Here is a 14,999-nt window from a genome sequence, read left to right as displayed (position 1 = left end):
TATATGTATATATGTATATATATATATATATATAGGTCTGAAAATTCCCACCGATGTCAGAACTGTCAAATCTAGATTAAACTAGATGTTTATATATAGTTTTATAAGTTTTATGCTGATGAAGGATATCAGTTATCCGAAATATTTTATATAAATTTTACCATCTTCTGGTGATGACGTTTATTTAATTTATTGTTGTTTCGCATTGTTTTTAACGATCCATTACCGCGTAAGAGTGAGTGTTGACTATTATTTAAACGAATATATATATATATATATATATATATATATATATATATTCGCTACACTGCTCCATCGGATCAAATTGATAAAGGGAAGATAAAATAAACGTATAGAAAGGTCTGAAACATTCCCAACGATGTTAGAACTGTCAAATTTGCGATGCAAATTTTTGTTCGTTCCCTACGCGGGACTCGAACTCGTACCGCTGTGACATCTATGGCAACACCGCCTGCACAAAGTCCGCCCCTCTAGACCACTCGACCAGCTAGGCTATATAAAATATAGCTTTCGCTGGCCGGGTCATTCCTCCTCGTAGGATTAATCTAGGGCTGTAACTTTCTACACGATGTATGGTAGTACGGGGCAGTTCATTTAGGTGTTATATATATTTCTATATTAATGCGATTGTATCATGATACCAGGAAGGAGTATAATAATACTTACTTGAAGCATCATTATACATGTACCTGTGTACTTGTTAGAAGTATAATGTGTCACGATACATTCGAGGAATCAGGTTATTGCTGTAAGTATTATTTTAAAATAATGTTTCTCGCATATATCATACAATTGACAATCAATGAAATCATTTGTTTCATTTAGTCTTGTTCTCGAAGATGTTGATAAATATCATTTTACTTTCAACAAGTATCACTATATTGACTAGAAGTTATCATTATACTTAAAAGAAGTATCATTATACTTATAAGAAGAATCATAATACTTTTAACAAGTATCATGATACCCACAAGAAACATCCTTTTACCAACAGCAATAACCTGATCGTGATACAAGTCGTGTTAATATCATGATGGAAGAGAAAACTGTCATGATAGCAAAACAAAAAGTATTGTTATAGAAATATCCTTATTGTGACATGAATCGCCACTCATTAATATTTTTATTTTTAAATCATGGTTAGAAATCAAGCTAACTATAGCAGGCAGTTAAAAATTCACTCAATTTTCCAATCCCTCACTTATCGGTCTCTTACGTTGACGAAATTGTCTTATCAGCGAGTCTAAGCCAGACGTCGAGACCTTTAAGGTTTTACGGTACATTTTAATATTCTCCTGAAGAATGCTTTCGTTAGGATTTGTTGTTTTATTTTCTTTTACTGTAGTAACAGCAGTATCCATACAGGCGAAACTACAGTCTGGACTTTGTCTTTGCTTGGAAGAAAATGACGTGTATGCTCGAACAGATCGTAAGTGGTCTTGGTTCTAATACTTCGTTTCTTTAAATTTTCATGATTATTCAACAACAAAACATGTACATATATAAACTTGTCCAGACTTCGTGTACTGAATACGCTTATTGAATATCTTGTGATTGTTGGTGATCTCCCTCAATAATTGCAACTTATCTGTTCTGTCTAACGCCGATTTACAATTTCGACCACGTCATTTAGCATATTGTGCGATCATTATACTATTAAAAAAATGCTTCACTGAGCGCAACTTGATATGATCGCAGATGTCGATCCTGAACACTTGATGCAAGCATGGACACATCATTCAGGCTTTATACATCTCTGAATTTTTTTAATTTTGAATGTGATTAAATATTTGACAAAGGATAAAAATTTGTCTTATTCAGCCCCTTTCTGCACATTTATTCATAAATGGTTCCATTCACAACACCTCAAATCGATCACATCATTCTTTTTGTGGTATGGTACTAAAAAGATCCATTAGTCACACATAGTCAAGTTGTCCAAACCCCCAAAATAATTCCCAGCCTTCCTTCTTCTGTGGTATGACACCTTGTGGCACAATTTCAAAATGACCCATTCAGATTTACTGAAATTATTGCATGTTCGTATATCATGAAAGTTTTTTTTTTGTCTCCGGCCCCTTTAGGCCCTTAATTCCTGAACGGCTCAAGTCACAATCTCGGCAAAATTAATTCCAATCTTTTGTATTATGGCACTTTGTGGTACAATTTCGTAGAGATCTATACACTTATATTCAAGTGTTAAGTGATGCAACCAGCAATAAGGACCCTATATTATATAGATACTCAGTTGGACGACGATGACGATGACAACATTGCAATATGATTCCATCATACCGCAATTGCGGTCGTATTTATCTTTTTATGGGAAAATGTTGCCAATACTTTAATTTATTCTCGTAAAAAGAGATTCCGTCCATTTCGTCCATAAATATACACATTATATACACTAGGTCTACATTATTTAAACTGCGACGCTTTATATACAAAATAAGAGAAATGAGCATTCCCGCTTTCCTGGGAAATTCCGGCTGTCATTTAACCGATTTTTTAAAAAAAACTTTTCTTGTGTACATTAGAGATTAACTTTCGGATAACAATGTCACATTCTATTATTTGTATACGAATCCGTTCAATTTCAGCTGGAGGAGACAATCCGATAGCAGGTGTGCTGGCAAAGGGACATTGTTTGGTTTCAAAAGGTGGACTTCGTCATGTAAAAGGACATACATGGTACGAAGTAAAGCTGGTTGATGGAACGGTAAGGGAACAAGATCTGCGTCACTGTTTTATTATATATTTGTCGACACATATAAACACTAATAAAAAAACTACATTGTGCGGTACAAATTGCCATGTGTATAATGATAGCATATACTGCTGAATAAAATGGCTAAGTTCAACATGCTAAAAATGTAGGAAAAAATTATCAAACATCTCTATAATAAGAAATATACATCTTCAATATGTATGTAAACTAATCACTGTGCAAAGTTTAAATACTTTTTGAGTTAAAGAATACACAAAGAAAGTACCATTCACAACATAAAGTGACAAAACATGACTAAGTTCAACGAGCTCTAAATGTAGGAAAAAAATCATTAAGTTACTCCATATTAGGAGGTCCACATATTCAATATGTATGTATATAAAAACTGTGCAAAATTTTAATACTGTTGTTTCTTAGTTTTGTAGTTAGAGTTAACACAAAATGTAAACTATTAATGTGGCGGGCGGACGTACACACGGACGGACGGATAGAGCGGCTACTAGACCTGCCGCCACTGTTGGTGACGCAGGTGAAATAGGTGAACACCGGATTAATTAGATCTAGATATGTTATGAACAGAGAGAATACTCCCGCTTCAAAGGGGTTTAATGTAATGCGTGAAACCGTTAAATTGTTTGTTTTTTTTATTTGGAGTCTTTCGACAATAATCAAATTCCTTCATTCCTACATTCCTACAGAATTTCATAAAAATCTTTTGTGCGTTTGCATGAAATGGGGAAACACGAACGGACGAACAGACAGCCAGGGTGATTCCTATACTACCTAAACGTTGTTTACGGGGTATAATAAAGATACCCCTTCAGCTATAGAGGCTGACATTTCATTATTCCAAAACCCAACGCAACAAGTCAAATGATAGCTAGTTAAACAAGGTGCTTAAGATTTAATAATGCAATCAATTTAGTTATAAATCCATAATTTGCTTCTTTTAGTGCAGCTGTTTAAACACGTCCAGTTTATATAACATATCATCACAATCCATAATAATCGGATAAGCTAATAGTAACTTATATTTGAATTGTTTATCTGTACAAATTGTCGAATTTTTCTACGAAAGGGTACTTGGGTCGATGGACACGACCTCAGAGCCGTTGAAATGACGGTCTGTACCAACCCGACAACAACGACGTCGACAATTACCTCAAAAACGGCCGTACCTACGCAAGGAACTACACCATTCGGTGCGTATGTCACTGTAATTCACTACTGTAAACATAGAGCATTTAAAAACAAACTTTTTTTTAAATATTGTTTGATTTAATCGAATGCTCGATTTTTTTAATTGAAATGTATGAAACATGAAAAATTTTGCCATTAATAAAGCCACGTCGTTGCTTTTAAGTGGAAGCGTCTTCATTCTCCTATAAATAATTGGTCGGTGTACACTAAACTTTTAAATCAACATATTAAAATCACCACAAGATAGTTACTACGATTTATTATTTAAAAGGGAAAGTTGACGACCGGGAACCAACTCTGATGACGGCTAACGACTTCGGTATATATTTCCCGAATTATCACTTTTTCAGATCCATTTGCTGGCGGCTTAGACTTTTGCTTCACGGATAACGGGTAGGTCAGCAGCCTTCCATTTTGTTTAGAAAATGAATGTAATAAATTATAGTATTCAGGCATATGCTGATATTATGTTCTATTGCACTACCTAACCTCTACTTGTAAACATTACATGTATATTGAATCGAAGAAAAACAACAATAGGTACAAATTTTTAAAATTTTCAAGGCCAAACTTCTTTTTAAAATATATCACATCTCTATTGGCTTGCCTGCTTTCTCTGTATATTTCCAATGGTCACGTTGTATTCAACATGTCTAGAAAGTGTATTTCTCTGTCTTCAGAAAGGGAAAGGATGACGACAATGGAAAACAAAAGTAGTTTAAAACTGCCTTTGAGATAGCCAGGTTCACTTTTCATGGATACCATGAACAAGAAAAAAAAATCCATGTTTAGGCAAACATCGATCGATTTTAATGGGGTAAGGTGGGGATAGAAATCGCTCACCTGTAGAAATTGAAATCATGTGGTCATTTAAATCTTAAATGACATCTGACATCTAGTTTAATCAAGAGGAACCAACGTTTTATCAGATGTTTAAGTTGTTCCTATTGTTACTTCTGCTCAGTTAAAGTAAAAGATATTGGCCGAAATGGGCCCCATAGGATTTCAATGGCAACTTTGAGTGACCGCACCCACCTGCTGAGCTACCTGAGCAACACATAAAGTGGATCATTTGCAATTGTAAAATGGCATTGAGGTCATTGATCTCATCAAGTTTCAAAACAATGACACATATAATTTCAGAACTTTGAAAAAAATGGCCAATCAGAAGCTTCAATGCCCTCTGGTGGCCATCCCGATCAATCAAGCGGAACCAAAAAATAGATTTTCTGTAAAGGCGTACACCATTTCTGCAAAGTTCGGTTAAAATTGGTCAAGGGGTTTTCACGTAGTTGAGCAAAATGTGAAAAGTTTATGGACGACTTGATGACATGAGCTCGCTGGAACCTTCGAGTCGATGAACTAAAATTACTGAAAAAAAACTTCGATTGATTGATTGATTGATTATTAGGGTTTAACGCCCGAGCAGCAATATTTCAGCTATATTCAGGCGACGAACATGAAACTGATGACAAATGAATGAAATGAAACAAGAGGCTCCCAGGAGCCTGAATCGCTCACCTGGTTGAATTTTGCCTGTCAAGAGCAATAAATTAAACAAGTTGTCCAATAATTTTGACTCAAGAAAACTTTGATAGGACTTATCATAAGGATCATTTCAGTAAATGAAAGTCTAAATCTGTTATAGTTTTCAAGACATTGGCTGAAAACTGTAAAAAAAAACCCGTCATTTTCCCCTGTCAAGGGCAATAACTCTTATAAGAAGGCGTCTGACAAATTTTATGCCTGAAGACTTTTGTAGTCCTAAATATAAGGATCATTTCAGCTATTGAAAGAATTTGGCTAACGGTTTTGGAGATATATGCGAAAAACTACTGTCTGACCCCTTGTTCTATTTTTAGTAACAGTGGCCATGTTTTTCGACAGATAAAAAAAAAACCACTTTAATTCTATGCATGATACCCCAAGGAACACTTATACCGAGTTTTAATATTGTCGGAGAAGATTTTTTGAAAGAAATAACATTAAAAACAGCAAAAAACTTTTAAAAAGGGCAAAAACTCCAACATGGCTAAATAGATTAAAACGCAAATAGATCTCATCATGCTGAACACTTTTAACCCCCTTTCAGAATTGGCTAAACCTAACCGTTTTGGAGATATATGCAAAAAACTATTGTCTGATGCCTATGTTCTATTTTTAGTAACGTCGGCCGTGTTTATCGACGGATCAAAAATCCCCACATCAATGCTATGCAGGATACCCCAAGGAACATTCATACCAAGTATGGTTCCAATTGGTCAAGTAGTTTCAGAGGAGAACAGTTTTGAAAAAATTTCTAACGACGACGACGGACGCCAAGTGATGGCAATAGCTCATATGGCCTTCGGCCAAGTGAGCTAAAAAGGGAAGGGACACAAGGATAATAAGGTCGACAAATTTTGATTGCCACTAGAAAAAAGGGGGGTGGGTAGGGTCTGGCAATTTAGCCTCCTGTGGCGGAGCGCAAAGTTTCTTACTCCTATCGAATACCACAGCAGGGTACTTTAACGTGCCAGCAACGTGGTATCTTTCCCAACATAGTGCACCACTATGGAATCAAAAACCCAAATTCTATAAGGCCCTCCGCCATGGTCCTAAGAACAATGTGTTCAAATTTAAAAAAAAGATCGGATAAGTTTTTCTTGAGTTATCGTAAATAAAGTAATATTAACGGTCGTAAACGACAAGTATGATGACGACAGGGTGATACCATTTTACGGCCGATTTTTTTTTCCGGTTGTATAAAAATGAAAGGCCATGATCGTTTAATGTCCTAATAATATATTTTTCATACTTAAAAAAAATCTAAGAAAATACAAGACCTACTTTCTCTCAAAATATAGGAAGGATAAAAATTTGCATCCTAGTTCCCCCTAAAAACTTAAGATATATTGTTATCAAATCGTTATTGGTACTAACATTGACTCGTTCATAGGGTCTTTACATAAAAAACTAACACACTATATTTAAAAGCAGTTTTCCGGCATTACACGGATTGTGTCCTTTTTGTATGACTTATGATGATACCGTGGTTCTCAACCCCGCACGAGAAGAATTGGGATTGATGTAACATACGATTTATCGCGATGAGCATATAACTTTTTGTAGGTTTAAACTGGTCTGGATCTGGTATATCAGTTAATTGTAATCCTTTGTTAATTCGTGTAACGTATAATCAGTTTATTTCTGCATTTTTTTGCGCCTGTACCAAGTCAGAAATTTCTGGCCCCTGTGTGTATTGTTTTGTTTTCACTTTCGATTTTCTTTTATGTAGCTGGAATATATATAAAAGCAAAATTTCGCAATACCTATGTATACTGTTATTTTTGGGCCAGCTGAAGTCTGCCCTGTGGTGCGAGGGCTTTCTCGACGTTTATTGAAGACCCATAGGTGGCCTTGAGTTGACATTTTTCATCCCGGTTGGGTTGTTGTCTGAGATATTCACCATTTCCATTCTTGTATATTTAAGTTTCATATATAGCCAGTTTGACTATATATCTTCGTGTAACTTTTCACCGAAAGAAAAATAAACCAGTTGTCTGTTTATCTTTGGTCATTTTTCAGGCTTATTGGAGATGGTTTACAAGCGACCCAAAATGGTGTGGTATGCACGTGTCATGCAGGCAATTTGGAATGTCCGTCTTGAGATGATTAAATTTTATAAAAAAAAAATGAATAAGTACTCATTACAATAATAAGCTTGAAATTATAATATTTCAGAGTAGTTTCAACAAGAACAATTTGAAAAAGAAATTCAAGGGCCATTACTCTTAAATTGGTCCAGAATTATTTTGTAACTTGGTGAGCAGGTACAAAAACTATGAAGTAACAATTTTAAATTATTAGGAAAATAAAGCTTTATATAGTTAAGACCACTGACGTATCGTACGGTGTTGGTGTCATATTTGGTAACGTCGAAATCGGTAAAATCTCGACGTCTTTTTGGATTGCAACGTACATCGTTCTATGATTGTTACATGTAAAAACAAGTGTGCTTATTTAATTTTCTATTTTCTAATTATTTAATTATCCGATTCGATATTAATTTTTCGTACGTTTTGGTCAGTTGAAATGATTAGATTACATCCTGATATGGTAAATACTATAGTTTGGCATCAACCATTTAAAATGATTTGAAGGAAATTTTTTCCTATGAGAAAAATGTTAGGAATTAAGAAAACAAATTTCGTGATGCGCTAAAAAACAGTAAAACATCCTGACTTAAACAGAAAGCCAACAAACCTACACGCAAAAAAAAGTCAGTAACACCACCACCCCCCCCCCCCATCTCCGGAAATCAAATAGTGGAAGAGTATAAAGTGAATTTATTTCTTTCCTATTTGGTTTTTTATCTCTTATGTAACGGTCTCAAAGCCAAAAGGATCACTCCTTTAGTGGTAAGTAAAATCATATCAAAATTTCAAAACAATTGGCCCACCACAACTAAGTAATCGCATGGAAACGAAGTGTCCCCAGATGACGACAATGTGGACAATTGAGTAAATACATTATACGACCATTTGTTTGTGATCGTATAAAAATACAATTAAAGGAAACGTGACACAAAAATATCATTTTATAAACGTTTATATTTATAAAAACTATAGTATGTTTAGATACGAGCGTAATAAACATTTTCTCATCAGGTTAGCGCAAAATAAATAAAATGATTTATTTGTGTTTTCACGACGACCTAATTAATATGCATAAATGAAAACAGGAAGAAACGCTAAATTACCATACATGGAAGTGCTACGTCATTGGTTCTCAATCTCCATTTGGATTCAAGTAACATCGAAAAAGTATATGCGTGCCCGAAAAAATAATTAATCTTCGAAAATAGCTTGTATATATGATGCAGAGTGGTCCACTGATCTGTGTATGGGTGCAATAATCGTGTTTAGAAAATAAGAAGACCTTAATTAAGTTCTTCTCGTTTTCTGCCAGCTTTACATTTTCGTTAGGCATACATCCCCGGGTGGTAAATACACAACTACTTTGCACACTATTTTTAGGACTTGAACTGGAGGGTACAACTAAAATTGTGACACTGATCTTTGGTTTCAAAATGAGCAAAACAAATTGTATTTTTTAAATGAATCAGCTAAACTATTACATCCATATTTAAAATTATTTCAATTTTACTTCATTTCATATAAAAATAGCAAAAGCAACCTACATTTATATATTAACCATGTATCAAAAATCATCAAGGTATAAATTATTGGAAAAAATTTAAAAAATGAATTGGGAAGTCCCTTATATTTCACAAAAAAGGTGTCATTTATCATTACTAATATAAAAAAATCAAATTCAGTAAGTTGCAATGACTATTTATGCAAAAATGAAGAAAAATATGATTCTCTGCTGAGAACAGGTTCATTTTTGCAGTTTTCCACAAAAAATGCACTAAAATTTGTGTAGCACTACTTTTGTGTATGTTTAAAAGCCCATTGGTTGAATTAGTGGTGTTAAACAAAATGGACCTTAATTTATGGCCACCATGCATGCTAACAACTAAATACACCCTCACACATCTTTTCAACAGCTTAAATTATGAGACAAAACACAACTGTTTAATATGTATTAAAAGCTACAACTACATCACAGCTTGGTTCATAAATTCAAGAAAAAAAAATCCTCATTTCAAGACAAATTCTTTATACTATCCTGCCAATATATTCAGTCTTTGGATATTTTTGCTGTAAAGTCTTCCATTGCACAAGTACATGATCAACAAAATAAAACAAAAGTTTGGCTGATAGTGATAAAGTCTCTACTCTGCACATACTTTCAACATATATAATTTTTGTTTTCCCACATTTGAGAATCTGAAAAAAAATGTAAGGGAAAATTTGTTTTCATTAATATTGATACTTGCTGTTGCAGTGTTACAGTAATAACCATATAAAAATATTGTTTTTCTGAAGTTTATATGTCATAACATATGAGTTTAAAAAGTGTCATCATGATGGGACTCCTTCATAAAAAAAGTTAAAAACAAACTTAAACTTGAGGAATGATGAAGGAAAACATGAACTGAGTATCTTAATGTCCATTAACAGAGATTAAATAATAGTGGCAAAAGCACTGTTATATACCCAATCTGTAAAAATTGAATACTTTAACAAGTTTTGGTTAATTTATATTTTATTTGTGTAAAGTACCTCTTTTATATAAAATTGGGAAATCTGAACAATGAATTATTGTACAATAAAAGTGGGTTCATCTGTAGTTCAAAATTTAAAATTGTTGATGGCATTCATAGAAGATTATTGAATATTTAACTACAATGCTAATATCTGGATGTTTGTTTAAAAAAAAAATGGTTTTCATTTTTTATTCAGAAACAAAAGTGCTTCAAAGAATCCATTGAAAAAGCATATTAAAAAAAAATACATAAAAATACCCCAAAAAGTAAACAAAAAAAGAAATTCTCAAGCCTGTTACAATTACTGAACACTGATAACTTCACTTTGAGATTTAATAACCAGTAAAAAGTTGGTATCAAACAAATACATGTATTACATTCAGTTATCTTTAAAATAGAAAAACTCACCTTTAGTAAGTACCCAGCTATACATAAAGGAATACATGTACCTGGGCCATTACATAAAATCTGAAAAAGATAAAACACATGAACATACATTGAGCAATATTTTAATGTATGACCACATTTGATTAAATAATTTAAGAACAGTTAAAACTTAAAACTGTCCAATTAGAATTACATTTGAGTAATTAATACTGATAAATCAAATAATACCAAACGTTAAATTGTTTTATCTATGCATTATTTTTTGAAAGTTTGATAAACAATTTATGAAATCTAACGAATGCCCCATGATTTTCTGAATTTGTTTAACATTTTGACTGGTGTCTATCTTAGAATGGCAGCTATATTTCAAATTAAAATATGGTATATTGATAGCCTTTATAGGGACCTATTTTTAAATCAAGTTTGAACTTTCTACGATTTTTTTGGGACAATTTTTTAAAAAGTTTAAACAGCAAATGTGCACATTTACATGTAGTCTATATCTGTGCCAAATTAGATTAAATCCATCAAGACATTTTTACGAGGACACCCACAGACGAGATCGAGCAGAAAAAAGAAACAAAGTAAAATCAATTTGTTTTCCAACTTTGTTGGGGAACATATTTAACTAACTTACGAGGTTTGGGTTTATAGAAAACACTAAAGGTATCGCATAGAAGATTGAGATTAACGTGGTCCACACTGTGGTAAACCAGGACTGTTTAACTTCTCTGCTCCGAGGTATTCTGTATATCTTGTACTGCAATGTAAATGATTATATATTAACCTAAATATATCACATGACATATTGGACAATTAGCCAATAAAAGTATGATTTTTTAAGGTTTTCCACATAATATAATATAATATAATATAATATATATATATATTAAATATGGAAAACCTTATGCAATAATAATACAATACATTTCATAGTAAATAGATGACACATCAGGTTTCAGCCATATTAACCAATATGGTTGAAAGCCAAATTCAAGCAATTATATTGAATGAGCCCTAAGAAAACAAGTTGTAATTGTATAGGTTAACCAACACAAACTCTAAAAAATGAAGTCAATTACTGGTAACTCCTCTTGTCATGTAGATCAAAAATATATATATGGTAAAGGGGTTAGGATCTTAATGCCCAAATGGATTGAGAGATACTAAGTCATATGAAAAACCATAATGGATAACACAAAAGAAAATGATTATAAGGTAATTGTTGTGTTCTTTATAGCAGATAAATGTTTCGATGTATTAGAACCAGAGGGATACAGGATTTCAGGTTGGAGGGTGTAAAAGCAAGGTGAAGCAAGGCACGAACATTTTTGAGGGTATAATTTGTAAAAATCAAGATTTCATGCAAAAATTTAATTTTTTCCCAATTTTTAGGGGACACAGGTCTGCTCCTAGATAAAAAAAAAAGAATACATTGTAAGTCAATCTGCATTAATGCACATGTTCATAGTTAAGTTGCCTAGTGTTGTTACCCATTATGACCTTAGGGCTTTTCAAATTACTTCGAATAAAACTAATGTGATACTACTAAACTACCTGTTCTTTTTTTCCTTTTCTTTCAGATTCAAATTCCTTCACCTTATCTTTACTTATTTGATCTGTGTTTGCTATAATATAGTATCTAGGAGTGTAATATGGTCCAATATTTCTCATTAAGCACAGCATTTCTTTGGTATGTCCACCTGTGAAAAACAATTGTAGTTTGAAATGTTAAGACAAGTATGTAGTTTCTTTCTCCTTGAATCAATTAATAATACTTTTGCTTTCCATTTGATATAAAACATTTTATGCAATATTAAGTCCCCAGGATACCATAAATATGAATCTTTACATCATACTTCAAATTCAATTAATAGGTGCTTGTAGTTAAATAGATTCAGGAACATTCCAAATATCTAATTATGTCTTGGTACATGTATTAGTTATTTTGGCAGCACACCTTTTCCACACATCCTTTCCAAAGAGTAAATTCCTTTTACTGTTGATAAGACTTACTCAAGGACAATAACTTTAAAATGCCCAAGAGGTTTAAGTTAATCTATACAATTATAATTCTTTTAACAAAGTATTTATCTAAAATACAGACACGGGTGTGCAGAGTGCATATTATGCTTCACGCTTGACACCAGAAGCAGTAAACGTGACTCTGGTCTCTATAAACATCAGACAGAAATGCCCGAGTGGCATGGTAATTACCCACTCTAGCCTCCTAACTTCAACAGTAAGTGCCCTTGTATTGCTGTGCAATGATCAAAAGTGATCACATTTTTTGTCCACTTCACCATTACATGTACATTGATGTTTTCTATGTGTATTTTGTGTTTGTAATTTACTTTGTGTGCATTAAAATGGAACATCCCTAATCCACTATTTTTTTACCATGCACCCACGTATTGTGCAATCTGCTTATCTCTGCCGATTAGACTGCATCCCTGATCAGTACAAGTTATGTGAAATGAGACTCCACATGGAAAGAAATGTGCAGTACTAGTATATATGTAATTGATTTTTGGTATCACATATGGTATGGAAGTTAAGCCATGATATTTTATTATTTTGCTTTAGTTTACTTATCATCAGGTTATTTTCCTAGTCATGGACTCAGAAGTCAAGAAAATTTAAAAAAGCCCCATTTTTTACAGTTTAATTAGTGGATCATCAATGTAGGAGTTACACTTGTAAATGCGTATACACCTGGAATCAACATTTATCATTATACGATTTAAAAAAAAAAAAAACTTTTTTTTTCTTAACAATTTCCCACCACTAAGAAAAATAGTTCATTCAAAGACATTGAGATTTGAGATTTAACTTAGGGTTAAGTAATCTTGGTTCATGGGGAATTAAATAAGCCAATTTGGAGGTGAAAATTCATTTAACTACCATGTTTCATGAATACTCTTCAGAATCATTATAATCTTTATTGTCAGTTAGTAGGGCATTTTTATTGTTATGCAAATTATCTTGACTGCATTATTCAAGAATTGGCTCTGATAGGTAGACTGGGAATTTTTTCGCTTGAGAGGACCCAATGAAAGGTCTTGTTACATGATTGTTACACTAAAATATCTAGTGCAGTGCCTGCAATTTTAACATATTACCACTTTTAAATAATAAATTGTGATGTTTTATATTTATTGATGTTGGTAATGAGCTGGAACATACATGTAGCATAAAATATCTTTATTTGCTTACATAAAAAGAAATGACAATTTGTTCAAGCAAATCAATGCTATCTCGCACTGCATAACATTTGTGAATAGGAATATATGAATTTCAGATTTAACATAATTTTTTTTTGACAGCTGTAAATTTGGATCTCCTGTACTTGGCAAAATCAATACAGGTATAAAATGTTGTTTATGAAATATTGTAGTGTATGATGAAATGAATAAATTATAAAACATTTCCCCTTAAATTTTACTTGCACTTGCATGTAAAATACATATACAGCTGTCTTTAGCATAGTTTTAGAGCTATATTTTAGGCATTATCAAAACTATGAATGAGAACATTTCAATAATTTGACTTATAAGTTATATTTTAAGCGGAACTCAAAAATGTCGCTACGAACGTCATGACTCATGGTTATACTTGGACAAGAGATGAGGTTAACAACATTGTGGTAAAAAAAAAATAGACAGTGAGCCAGTACAGTTGTAAAATATCATACCAGAGCCCATTATAGCCATTAGGCGTGTCTCTTTCAAGGGAGACATCGCCACCAGGAGTAACTGTTCCAACTATAGGAGCAACTAGGGGTGAACGGAGACAGGGAAACGAAACGATACATTTGAATTTTGAACCAAGTCGTCACTGTGTCGAAGTCGTACTTCGAAAGAGTAATCAAGGGAACCAAGGTTATAGCGGTAATCAGAAGAATGTAATCCAGGGACAAAGACCCGACATGGAAAACAGACATACACAACAAAGAACATAAAGTAACTAAAATCATACATACAAAGTAACAAAAGTAAATGAGCAAATCGGACTCCACTAAAAACTAGAAGCATGGACCAGGTGCACCGGTAGTGTAAGCGTCCTCTGCTTTTCTAGAACCACCCGCCGAGTTGCTCATAAAAAGTCAAGTCCGGGGTAGACAAACGAGGGAAGGAAAACTATGACCCGTTGAATAAATCAGTTTTCATGGTGCTGATGGATACACCCAGAACGATCCACGAGTTCATGATAACGGAAAATACATCGTCATAAGCCCAAATTTTTTTAATGGAAGAGAACATCAGGCGATCCGGTGGTGTGTGTGTGGGGGGGGGTCCTACATATTGGACCATCTTTTTGTTGTCGGGAACTAGCATGGAACCCCTGTTTTTCTTGTAAATGTACCCTCTGACCCTGCAACCCTCCTCTTTTTTTATTTGGATATCCTGCAACCCTCCTCTTTTTTATTTGGATATCAATATCCAAATAAAAAAGAGGAGGGTTGCAGGGTCAGAGGAAATTCGAAATAATTAGTTTAAAATCGTTCTA

General features: G+C 33.4%; 2 protein-coding genes across 2 annotated transcripts; one reads left to right on the top strand and one right to left on the bottom strand.

Moving 5' to 3' along the window:
* The first annotated feature begins 1,253 nt into the window (after positions 1-1,253).
* LOC148628407 (uncharacterized) lies at positions 1,254-7,664 on the top strand. The gene is made up of 5 exons (XM_088586897.1): positions 1,254-1,450; positions 2,622-2,740; positions 3,828-3,951; positions 4,300-4,342; positions 7,517-7,664. Exons 1-5 carry the CDS (start codon positions 1,324-1,326, stop codon positions 7,596-7,598), a joined length of 495 nt encoding a protein of 164 aa, XP_088443023.1. The 5' UTR covers positions 1,254-1,323; the 3' UTR covers positions 7,599-7,664.
* Positions 7,665-9,523: 1,859 nt separating this feature from the next.
* Positions 9,524-14,319, bottom strand: LOC148628406 (UDP-N-acetylglucosamine transferase subunit ALG14-like). Its single transcript, XM_088586888.1, has 5 exons — positions 14,185-14,319; positions 12,048-12,193; positions 11,128-11,250; positions 10,512-10,571; positions 9,524-9,783 (listed from the first exon to the last, which is right to left on the bottom strand). Exons 1-5 carry the CDS (start codon positions 14,228-14,230, stop codon positions 9,613-9,615), a joined length of 546 nt encoding a protein of 181 aa, XP_088443014.1. The 5' UTR covers positions 14,231-14,319; the 3' UTR covers positions 9,524-9,612.
* Positions 14,320-14,999: the final 680 nt, after the last annotated feature.

This window comes from Perna viridis, chromosome 1 (assembly GCF_037379345.1).
Source record: "Perna viridis isolate PV_CMFRI_1.1 ecotype Kerala chromosome 1, ASM3737934v1, whole genome shotgun sequence".
In the NCBI taxonomy this organism is placed as follows: domain Eukaryota; kingdom Metazoa; phylum Mollusca; class Bivalvia; order Mytilida; family Mytilidae; genus Perna; species Perna viridis.
The sequence above is the reverse complement of the archived record's forward strand: the minus strand, read 5'-3'. Positions and strand labels throughout refer to the sequence as shown.